The sequence below is a fragment of the Papaver somniferum genome, chromosome 10 (genome assembly GCF_003573695.1).
Source record: "Papaver somniferum cultivar HN1 chromosome 10, ASM357369v1, whole genome shotgun sequence".
NCBI lineage: Eukaryota > Viridiplantae > Streptophyta > Magnoliopsida > Ranunculales > Papaveraceae > Papaver > Papaver somniferum.
Genome location: NC_039367.1, coordinates 159,232,644 through 159,244,990, shown reverse-complemented (window position 1 = coordinate 159,244,990; position 12,347 = coordinate 159,232,644). Strand labels below are relative to the sequence as shown.

General features: G+C 36.4%; 1 protein-coding gene and 1 non-coding gene across 2 annotated transcripts; one reads left to right on the top strand and one right to left on the bottom strand.

Moving 5' to 3' along the window:
• Positions 1-1,739: 1,739 nt before the first annotated feature.
• LOC113316705 lies at positions 1,740-3,938 on the top strand. Its single transcript, XM_026564852.1, has 4 exons — positions 1,740-2,184; positions 2,326-2,460; positions 2,580-2,831; positions 3,130-3,938. Exons 1-4 carry the CDS (start codon positions 1,740-1,742, stop codon positions 3,936-3,938), a joined length of 1,641 nt encoding a protein of 546 aa, XP_026420637.1.
• Positions 3,939-5,800: 1,862 nt separating this feature from the next.
• Positions 5,801-5,874, bottom strand: TRNAT-AGU. The gene has a single exon. It is a non-coding gene; the product is annotated as a tRNA-Thr (tRNA).
• Positions 5,875-12,347: the final 6,473 nt, after the last annotated feature.

Below are 12,347 nucleotides of genomic sequence, written 5' to 3'. Positions count from 1 at the left end.
CGTCTGTTTGACCTGGGAGTTGGCCTTGGTATTAGTTTTCCATCAATGCCATACCATTCGAGGAAATTTTACTTACAAGGGTTTCCACCTCAGGGCCTATTCTTAAACCTGCTCCAATGGTGCCAATCAAGAAACAGATTTTAAAAGACTTTTCTGTGCAGTCTATTGTTAACATTGAAGGGGCTGTGACTATTTCCATTCATGAAGAAAAGCAATATACAGCCCCACTCATGGGCCTTGAAGATTCATTCCTTGAAAATATTGATACATGAACAATCTCTTGCTCGTCTGAATCAAGTAATCCATTTTACCCACCGGGATTTGAACCTACACTTGAAGACGTCCCAGATGATGCTTGTTCAAGCACCTGTAATGATTATCAACAAGTTATTCCGGTCAAGTTAAGAAACGAGTGTAAACGTCTGGGTATCTCTGTAGAAGCCATTAACTGCTCAGCTTCCAAGACAAAAAGAGCGGCTGTTATCAGGGGAAACTATGGTTCTAAATGACTCTTAAAGTTCTTACTTGGAATGTTAGAGGCTTGAATTCCAGCACTAGAAGAACGGTGGTACATAAAATGATACAACTGATCAGGGCTCCTATCATAATCTTACAAGAAACTAAGATGATGCATTGTACCTCTTGGGATATCAAGCAGATTTGTGGGTACAAGAATGTGGTGTGGACATTACAACAATCAGTTGGGAGCTCAGGTTGCATGTTAATTCTCTGGGATAGAGATTTTGTCGATGTAAGCGACTCCCTTGTTGGAGAATACACCCTCTCTATAATTTGCACAAACAAGACTGATAATTTTCAGTGGGTTCATACAAATGTTTATGGCCCAAATAGATCAGTTGAGAACTGAGTTTTGGAATGAGCTTGATAATGTCTGTAGCTATTGGATGAACCTGCCATGGTGTCTTGGTGGTGATTTCAATACGATCACCAAGTGTGATGAGAAAAAGAACTGTACGAGGATCACAAGAAGCATGAACAAATTCAATAAGTTCATTTGGGAGCATGATCTTACTGACTTACCTCTTAAGGGTGCTAGGTACACGTGGTCGAACGGTCAAGCAAATCCTGTTATGTGTAGGTTATACCGATTTTTGATTTCACCTGCTTTTGAACAACATTACCCTTTCCTATCCCAATTAGCCAAATCCAGACCTACCTATGATCATATCCCCCTCCTGACCCTTCTTGGGGACCTAGTCCTTTTAGGTTTGAAATCATGTGGTTTTTGGAGAATGGTTTCCTACTATTATTGGAAGAGTGGTGGCTTTCTTTTTGTTTTGCAGGTTCCCCTAGCACTGTGCTATGGCTAAAATTGAAGGCGCTAAAAGAAAAGTTGAAGGTCTGGAACAAGGAAGTGTTCGGCCAAACAAATGTTAAGCTGAACTCTATCCTCTCTGAAATACACACGCTAGATGGATTAGTTGAAGATCACATTCTGTCTGAAGAGGAGTTGCAAGCACTACTACAGAACATCCTGGAAAATCAAATCAAACACTAAGTGGCTACAAGAAGGAGATAGAAATACATCTTTTTTCATCAGTAATACTTCGACTAGAAGAAGATACAATAGAATCAGACAACTCTATATTGAGCGTGAGTTGGTGTCAGACAGAGCAAAATTCCAGGAGCATATAGTTGACTATTACAAGAAACTATTCACTGAAGAAGATATAATAAGACCAAATCTATAGGGTATCCTTTTTAACAGTATTACTTCGATGGAGTCTGAAATTTTAGATGCTGATTTCACTGAAGAAGAAGTTTTATATGCAATTAAGGATTTAGGCAATGATAAGGCACCTGGCCCGGATAGTTTCCCTATCATGTTCTTTCAGAAATGCTGGTATTTCATCGAGGAAGATATCATGAGTACAGTAAATAAATTTTGCGCATCAGGTACTATCGATTCTAAACACAACTCAACTTTCATCACTCAAGTACCTAAAAAGGATCACATTGAAACTGTAAAGGATTGTCGACCTATTTGTCTTTTAACTAGTGTCTATAAGATCATTGCAAAAGTTTTGGCTTCAAGGATTAAACTTGTTATGGATAAGCTAATATCACATGTACAGTGTTCTTATATTGAGGGTAGGGAGATTATTGATGGTACCGTAATTGCCAATGAATTGGTAGATTCGAGACTAAGGTCTGGTAACGCTGGTATTGTGTGTAAAATTGATCTCGAGAAGGCTTTCGACAGGATCAATTGGAAATACCTTGAATTTGTGTTAACTCAAATGGGTTTTTGCAGGAAATGGTGTAAGTGGTTACGATTCTGTTATTCTACTTCTTCTTTTTCAGTGCTCATAAATGGGTCTTCCTTTGGCTACTTCAATAGTTCAAGGGGTGTTAGACAGGGTGCTCCAGTTTCTCCCCTATTGTTTAATACTACAATGGAAGGTTTCTCAATATTTATGGATAGAGCGTCAAACCAAGGTTTGTTTAGTGGTTTTTCTTATCAACTATGAGTATTATTGTTAATCATCTTCATTACGCGGATGACACTATATTCTTTGTGGATAACAAAAAGGAGGAGTTGCATAACTTATTTTCAGCCTTACAATGCTTTGAGTTCATCGCTGGTTTGAAGGTAAATACTTCTAAAACTAGGTTAGTCGCAGTGGGAGATGTACCAGATTTATATTCATGGGCAACAAAACTTGGTTGCTCTATTGATACCTTGCCGTTCATTTATTTGGGTATGACACTTGGTGCCAAGTCGGGTTCAAAAGGAATTTGGGATCCAATTATTGAGAAGTTTGATGCGAGATTGTCACCTTGGAGGAAGATTTCTCTTTCAAAGGGAGGTAAACTTGTATTATTAAGATGCATCTTGTCTTCTCTACCAACTGGAAGGTTCAAAAATATCACACTTAGTAAACTGGGACTTAGTCCGCGCTACTAAAGAAAGAGGTGGATTAGGTATTTGCGACCTTAGAATGATGAATCTAGCTATGTTAGCTAAGTGGTGTTGGCAATTTGGTGTCGAGAAGAACAAATTATGGTACCAGATTATAGAAGATAAATATGGTTCTGAATCTTCTTATTGGGTTCCGAGAAAGGTGCACATGACTTTTGGAGTTTCATGTTGGCGTACTATTGCAGATACAACGTCTTTTGGAGTTTCAGGCAGAGACATTACTTTCTGGTTTGATACTTGGTGTGGACAGATTCCACTAGCTACTGCTTTCCCCAATCTTCATAAATTGGCTACAAATAAGTATATTAAGTTAGCGGACATGATCTCGCCTGAAGGTGGTTGGAAATTTGATATCAAAAGGGTTCTTACTAATGCAGAAGTGGATGCTTTTGCTACCCTTCTTATTCACATAGGAGACTCCCCTCCAGTAACAGATGCCTTACCTGATACTCGTAGATGGTCTCTCAACACTTCAGGTACTTTCTCAGTCAAAACATTATATGAACATCTATACAGGGAACAAGGTATCGACGAATTCCCATACTCTTTTACTTGGAAGTCGGTTGTACCCCCTAAAGTCAACTTCTTGATGTGGTGTATCATTCACGGTAAGCTCAACACCATTGATATTCTGCAATGTAAGGGTGTACACATTTATAACTGTTGTGTGTTGTGGGGAGATGATTTTGAAACACAAGATCACCTATTTCTACATTGTAAAGTAGCTCGGAAAATCTGGATGGAGATGTTACCTTCTAACTGGTGTTGGGTCTTCCCTAGAAGCATGTTTGATCTTGCCAAATCTTGGCAGCATCTTCTCCTTAGTAGTTCAGGTAAAACAATTTGGGAGCTTATGCCAGCTGCAATTATATGGGTGCTATGGAATGAGAGAAATTGTCGCATTTTTGAAAGCAAATACAATTTCAAAACGGATTCTGATTTATTGATTGATGCGAAGACCCTTGTTCTTACTTTGGCAGCTGCCTCTTGGTAGACGTTTGTACATTCTTTCTCATCTAATACATCTTCTCTTCTTATCAAAAAAATTTTGGCTTAGGAATTGGTCAAGTCACCGGCTCATGACCTGAATGCTACATGTTCGAATCCTTCTCTGCCTTAGTGAAAAGCATTCCTTCTTTCTAAAACTGTCGCTTATTTTTTCTAATCCTGGCAAGTGTCATCTTCAGCATTCAGGTATCACTTGACGAGAAGATAAAAGTTCACCATATGTATGTTGAAGGTCAACTTGCAGTTGGAAACGTTCTTCTGATTTTATTAAGGTCCTGTTATTTAGTAGTTTCAATACTTGGGTGAGTAATTTTGTGGCAAAATTCTTTATAAAGAATAATTATGACCGCATTAAGGATTAAGCTATAACAAAAACAACAATCACCAGCCCGGGCCGTTACGTCACGGGTCAGATACTAGTGTTATATTAGGATGAAATCAGTATCATCGGTTTTGGATCGGCGTAATCATTATTTTCATCCATGTTACACTAGGATGAAACCAGTATCACCTTTTTTTGGATTGAGCTGAAATAATTTTGATCCATGCTTATACTGGGTTCAAAATTGTTTCATCCTGTTTTGGATTAAGCAGAAACTGTTTTCATCAAAGTATAACAAAGATGATAATGGTTTCGTCATTTTTTTGAATCAAATTTTATTAATTGAGCAATTAGTGACTACTTGCGGGGAGGAGCCAAGGGTTGAATAACCCTGGTTCTAGCCCCCTAAAATTCCAAAAACTATCTTAAAGCCATTGATTTATCCTATAATTTTTTTTAGCCCACCAATATTAAGTATTTAATCCACTAATGTTTTTAGAATTTTTTTCTAGCCCCCCTCTATCCTAATACTTGGTTCCGCCGCTGAGTCTAATACTTAATTTGCACTGTAATACGGCATATAATAGTGAAGATGAGTAGAATCAGGTATATACTTATAGGCAAGTGGCGGCAGTTGTTTTAAAGGTATGCTGCACTGCCCTCACTTGCGTTTAAAGTTTACAAGTAGAGTGCACGTGCGTTGCACGTCGGCCAACCTTAAGACGTGTAACCTTAATTTTTGTTCAAACGATGCCCGCTAAACTTACAAATAGTTTATCGAGTAACATTTCGAGAAGGAATCCAATGGATTTTAGGACGCCCTTCTAGCGTAGAGATATATGCCAGTAATAATTGGACTTTTACCATCTCTCTTACGGAATCAGAGTCGAAAACAATTGTCCGTAAAATTTAGCATTCTCCAAATACTGACCCTAAACTCATCGCTAAAATTCCCTAGAAAAACCCCAAGAACACATCAGGATAGCAACCTATCTTGTATTGAGATGTATGCAAATAAAACGGGCCAATTGCTATATATATATGCTGTATATTGGGATTTATTCTCGGTAAACCCAGCATTTTCGGATAATTAATGAGGCAAGTATGTTGAACCTAGTGAAAAATACTCCCCCAAACGTGGCATCAAGGGACATAGGTGTTGTAACACACATGTTGGAGTGCGGCAGTTCCTCAATTCTAATGTTTTGTTCACTTGCCTCTCTGTCTCTTTAATCTCGTTTCCCTTTTTTTTAGGGAAATTCTCTCTACAAAGCTATTAGTAGTCTAGTTGAAGACCTGATAGAAAAATATCAGGTCATCCAAAATGTCGTCAATGCTCTGGGGCCTTCTCAGCTGAACTTGCACAGTAATTTGCAACCCCAGGCGTACCAGTTTTTTGATGAACACTGTGGCACCGGTAACAAAGATCTCTTCCAACGCTATCAACAGTAAAATAAAACAAGAAAAAATAGTAAGGTAAGTTGCATAGTTGCTGCTGCTGGCAAAAAAAACTACAAATCATTTGTTACTTTCATTGAGAGTTGAACTCAAGACCTCCTGCTTACTAAACGGGTGCTCAAACCAACTGAGCTATGAAAGCAGCTGTTAACCTGAGATAGGCCGCAGCTTACTGTAACATGACACTGTAGCCACGCACACTCATGGTGTAAATCTTGTAAGTAGAGAAGCACATACACGAATGCTGACATTGGTCATGGTGCGTCAACATGCACGATATATCTTAAGCATATGGATATGCTGTTAAAATGTACTCTTACATCTTAGTTTAATATTGCCACCATTAGCCCTCGAGTGAAAATCGATGTGGATGCATCTATACATGAAGGCATAATTGTGCTTCCACTAATGCAAAACATGGAGATGGGGTCTCACTCCTTTATCAGTTGGATATATATCATCTGGAGCTAGTAACAAAGCTAAGCCGGATGTCTACATTGCTGACGGTTTGTGACCGATTGATTAAAAGAAGATAGATTCAAATACAGGACTCAATGAGAATATATACCTAGAGTCCCAGACTCGATTCTCTAATTCTCTGATCTTCCATTACTCACGTGTGTTACATACACTGATCACTAGGGCTGCCAACGGGTACTTGATTACCCGAAACCGAACATGCCGGGTATATCGGGTCCGGTTCCGGATCCTAAGATTGAACCCATTAACAAAATCACTACCCGACAGGTATCGGATACCCGAATATTCATCTTTTGCTTGTTAATTTTACTTAAAATAGAAATTTTTTATATGGTTTCGTTTGAATTTTTTTTCATAATTCGTTTATTTTCTTACTTTTAATATTGATTAAAAAATTTATATAAATATAATAATAATTTTATTTGAAAGATTGTCCTGAGAATTGTTTAATGGCCAAACATATTAACTCTGTTGAAATAATGGAAACTGTTGAAGGACATTTTGGTAGTATAGCCAATTTCATCAGATTAGTCGAAGCTGGGGCGTCTAATCCTGAAAAAGCAGCACAGACACTGTTGCTTGAAGCGACATGCCGAAAGAGTGCTCCTGGGTTAGGTGTATTAGGTGTAGCTCGAACTGCTGTTGCGCATCTTAAAACTGCATATCTCGCTTCCAGACAACCAGCAACTTCACCTCCGGCCAAAAAGCCTCGTCCTGACGAAGGGAGTACTAGTAACACTGACGCTGGGCATGCTGAATTACTGGCGTCCATTGCTGCTCTTAATGGCGTATCCGTCGAAGAGATGTCAGGGTTCGATCTTTTACCTGATGAAAAGGAAATTTGGGATATTATCTACGAAGACAATCCCAGCCTCCGCATTCCCAACCAGGAGAATCCCAACCAGCAGTAAATTTCTAGTAGTTTACTTCACCATCTCCACTTTGTTTGTTCTTTAATGCTTTTGTTTTGAGTAGATCCAAAGAGTAGTAGTGCCTTAGAAGGCTAGCTACATCCACAATTTTTTTCTGAGGCTCTGAGCTTGAAAGATTATGGGTCTACCTTTTATTTACTGCTGTGGGTTTTCACAGTTTGCAGTTAAATTTTAGAATGTTATTGACACGTTGTGTCCGGTTGAAAATCAGTGTTTGCTTGTCAAAACTTTAAGTAGTATTTGATATCTCTATATTTTGTGCATTACATTTTAGTATCAATGTCTCAGCCCTTTTTGAGTTCCTCTATATGTCCATATTTGGTTGGTGCACAAAAGACCTCACAAATGTTTTGCTCCGATACGTGGATAATAAACAAGGTAACAAAGGCCGGTCTAGCTAGTTTTCTTGAGATTGGTCGGTATTAGGGAAGAGGGCCACTCAAAACTCAAAAGTATCCTGCACACGTTTCCCACTAATTTAAATCCATAACAGTAAACCGCAAAAATAGTTTTCTTCTGTTCTATTTTGTATCTCTCCCTACTTCAACCTTATTTGCCTGAACAAATTCAGGCCTCTACGTCAGACTGTTCAGGCACTACTTTAGGCGCAGTGCACAGTGGTTTATTAATGTTAGCATAAAAATAGCAGTCTTTTCAAATTAAAGGTATTTGACTGACTGACGGACTCCATTCGCTCAAGTTGGAAATTAGCATAGAAAATTTGGGAATGACTAACTACACCAGAAGGTTAAATGCAAGCTACACTCAAAATGATGAATGTTTGTGAACCTAAATTTTGTTGCTAACTAATACACACTTTTATCATGATCTTTTATTCGCTCTATTCTTTTTAAACCCGATTCAACACCATTAATGGTGAGAATTAGGGATTTTAATTAGTATCTCTACTGCAGCCATAAAAACAGCCGTTGCTTTGAGCCTAGGACTACTGCGAACTCCACTAAGGCCTCTTCCTATGCACATTCCAAAAAGAACTTCTTTGGCATGCCAGGTGGCATGAAAAACGAGTTACACCACTATGAGAATACAATGGAGGTACAGAGTTTCTATCGACCATTATTATCCAAACGAATTTGGATTTGCTGAAAGCACCATTTTATTTATCAATACGGTCATCTCTTTCTCAAATAAAATCCCATCACTTAAAATTACTTTTCTGTCTACGGTTATTATCCAAACGAATTTGGTTTCGCTGAAAGCACCATTTTATTTATCACTACGGTCATCTCTTTCTCAAATAAAATCCCATCACTTAAAATTAATGAATTGGATACTACATGAGGATTAAAAATGTATGAATACCTATTTATATCCTTTCCCTCAAATCTTAAAATAAAAACCTGTTCATAAAAAGTATATTTCTTAATATTATTTTCTCTTTAACTAGCAATCATTTGTTAGCCAAAGCCTAAATATAGCCTAAATTGAAGCGGGTAAACTTACGGCACTTTTGGAGACAATAGTTATCAATATGAAGATACAAGAGTTTGGAACACACGACAGATGGGATTTCCACTGTTCGATCTTGCCACAAAGTATTGAATCATAAAGAAAATATGGTGTTTCCTCATAGGGCTGTATGGATTAATACTAAGGTACCATCTAAACTAACATTTTTCACTTGGTTGGTACACCACAATTCCATTATTACCCATGATGTACTTAAAAAGAGAGGTCGATGCTTGGTAAATAGATGCAACAAGTGCAAAATGGGGGAAGAATCTATAAATCATTTATTCTTGCATTGTACTGAGGCTACCAAAGTGCGGAGATACTTCTACAAAGCTTTCAGAGTGGATTGGGTCTAGGGAAGAGACATTGGCTTGGTATTTCTTGAAACAAAAACTAGAATCTTCATAAGAAAGGGAGATTTTATATGGAACTTGCTTCCATTTGCTATCTGTTAGGGAATTTGGAAGGAGAGGAACCAAAGAACATTCAATGATAGGGAAATCCTTGTATCCAACCTCATTTTGGAAATCAAAGCCGATACCCTATATTGGGCTCAGCCATCAGGAGTGTTAGATGGAGTGCACTTTGAAGACCTTGTTCTTAGATGGGAGGAACTAGTAAGAGAGTGAAGAGTAGAGTGCTTGTAATGGGATGCACTGCGAATTGTTCATTTGATCGTGGTGTTTGTATTCTCACTTATATTATTCTTTATTCTTTTATCAATATAATTATCTATTTTGCTGATCAAAAAATAATATATATATATATATATACTAACCGCAGGTATATGTGTTGCCTATCTCCATATGTCCATACTGGGTCTTGTTTGGGTTTGAAGCGTCGTCATTTTTTTATCTATAAAAAAATAATGGTCATGTATTGGGGACAAGCAAATTAAAATCCCTAATCTGAGACCAGTCACTAAAACACAAAAACGGGTTTATAAAGTAATTCCAATAACTCTTATCTATCTATATTAGTAAATGGCTAATATGTTACTGGTTAATGAGTGTTAATTTAGTCAATTAGTAGCAAAACTATCATGTTAGATGTGAAATTAACTTGTGTTAATGAATCATCAAACCATAAAAAATTTTTAAAAAATTGTTTTTTATTTTTGGACAACAACCTATAATATGTGGATAATATTACACTCATATACCAATTTTAGGTTGGTTTTCTTCATCCACCAAGAACACTAAGGAACTATGGATATTAAGTGCCCACGAAACCGATTTTGAAAATTACACTCCAAAATCATTTTATGTTAACATTGCTATCAACCGATTATAACTTCGAAAACATACAAATTTTTTTTTTGAAACTTGCTTTATAGGTCGATATGAACGATCATATACGGAATATGAAAAACATCAAACACAATTTAAATCTAGACGCCATATATATATATGCTCGAGTTAAAAATGAGTATGATTTCATACTCATTCTCACATCGGGTATGAATCATACTCTTGAGTATATATGAAGTCAATCATACTCATTTTCGATATGGGTATAAAAATTCAAGAATAAAATCATACTCATACTCATTTTCAATTCAAGTTTTCGGAAATATTCATATTTAGTTCGAGTATACATCACTATGAGCATGAAATCATACTTATTAAATAGAATCGGTGGATGAGGGAATCCAAACGGACCGATTCTATATATACAAAAAAAAAAAAAAAAAAAATTGCGATTCCTCTACCCATAATCGGTTAATGAGAGTATCAATGTCAACTGATTCTGGCTTGTGTTCTTCAACCACGAACAACACGAATACAAATTGGTCGAGAAGTATATTATCATCGACCGATTATGATGGAATCAGTCAATATAGACATGCACATCAACCGATTTTTTCTAAACGCATGACATATGGATATCTTAATCTTGAAAGGTTAAACCTATCTAAGAGGAACGAGTTAATAAAACTAAATCATTATATTGCTGCACTCGGCCGACAATTTTTAATTTAATAAAAAAATATTCAAACCAAACGAGGTAATGAATTAATTTCATACGTATAATTAATTTGAAGGTTTGATTGTTGAGAGAGATATGATTTTAGTGAAGTGTCAGTTGAATAGAATTGATTGTCAGATAATTATGTTTAGAATTAGGTAAGAATGGTAAGGTGACCTAGTACTTTCTCGATTTTTACACGCCACTTATCCTTCTTTATTGGGAAGACAAAAAAAAAACATAGGCCTCAAATTAGGGAGGCAAATTAAAAACTCTGCAAGGATAAAACAACTAACAATGGCAAAAAAGAAAAGAAAATTCTCTTGACACCCTAACTTAAAGGTGCAGAAGAACAGAGATTAAAGTTAGGTTTTTATTATCCAAATAAATCATGTTTAAAAATATCATGATTTTTAATCGTGGGTTGTAATTAGTTTTTATCAATTTTGTAGACTAAAAAGGTATATATTTATTTGATTTAACAATAATGTATATTATTTGGTATTTGTACAGAGTTTCTACCTTTGTATTTGATTTTTGTTGAAAAATAAAAAGCAAAATATTAGATCAATAACGACGTGACTCTTTTCTTAAATTCAACCTGTACATTATCAACCATCAATTTATTTTATCGGAATTTTTATATCATGCTCAGGAGTAGAGCAGTGCAATCCATTACGTTTGGACGAATTCTCTTGTATCCTTTTTTCCTTTTTTAGCATTCAAAGTAGAAGAAAACTTACAACTATTTTCAAATAAAAAGGTAAGTTAAATGGTTGCTGCTGGCAATAGAAGAACAAATGCTTTCACTGAGAGTTGAATTGAACTCAAGACCTCCTACTCACTAAACGGTCGCTCTAACCAACTAATGAGCAATGAAAGCAGTTGTTTACATTTTTTTTTTGTTTAGTAAAGAAGTGATTTTATTGATGAAAACAGTAAATACAAAGTAGAAACCCCAAAAAAACATTTCTCTTGGGAGTGTGAGATGCCCGAATAAGATAGAAGAGTGTTATCCTGCACAGCTACGCCGGACTGCTTAACAAGCAAACAATTTATTAAGGGTTAGATCATCTAATCAACGGTGGGATTAATATGATTAAGTTTTACCCGTACTAAGCTAGCCTACTTTTATTACTAGAACTAGGTCCTTTTTATCTTTTTGCATTGGATATTAGTCCTTTATTAATCTTTTATGTACATCAGACGTTCATTCTCTTTTCAATTGAATTCTTTCAATTCAATGGATTCTGATAGTCCGACCGAAAAGACAAGTACCAAAGGACTTTAGCGCCGTTTAGCCCCCTCACAGGCACGTAGAAGTCTTTTAGTTTTCTTGAGACTGGTTAGTACGCAAGAGGGCCACTCAAAGCAAACCCGACTAAAAAATAGTTTTCTTCTGTTCTATTTTGTATGTTTCCCAATTTCAACCTTATTTGCCTGAACAAGTTCAGGCCTCTACGTCAGACTGTTCAGGCACCACTTTAGGCGCACTGCACAATAGTTTATTGTTAGCATAAAAATAGTAGTCTTTTCAAATTAAAGTTATTTCACTGACTCTATTGACGAATTAAACTCGAAATCAACCAACTACCAACCTAGAAAAGTTGTTGTGTCCTACTCTCAGTATTATGGAAATATCAACGGTGAATTTTTGTATTTGTACGCAGTAACTACTAGAAAGTATTATTTTATTTTAATTTTTGATGAAAGAAATCAAAGCATAAGGTGGTGGTAGGGGGCAACCTATTCTTCTAAATCA

Coding starts and splice junctions, on each gene's coding strand:
- LOC113316705 (XM_026564852.1), top strand. CDS start 1,740: ATGGAGTCTGAAATTTTAGATGCTGATTTCACTGAAGAAGAAGTTTTA. Junction 2,461..2,579: donor GGATAGAGCGTCAAACCAAG/GTTTGTTTAGTG, acceptor ACTTATTTTCAG/CCTTACAATGCTTTGAGTTC. Junction 2,832..3,129: donor GATTTCTCTTTCAAAGGGAG/GTAAACTTGTAT, acceptor GTACTATTGCAG/ATACAACGTCTTTTGGAGTT.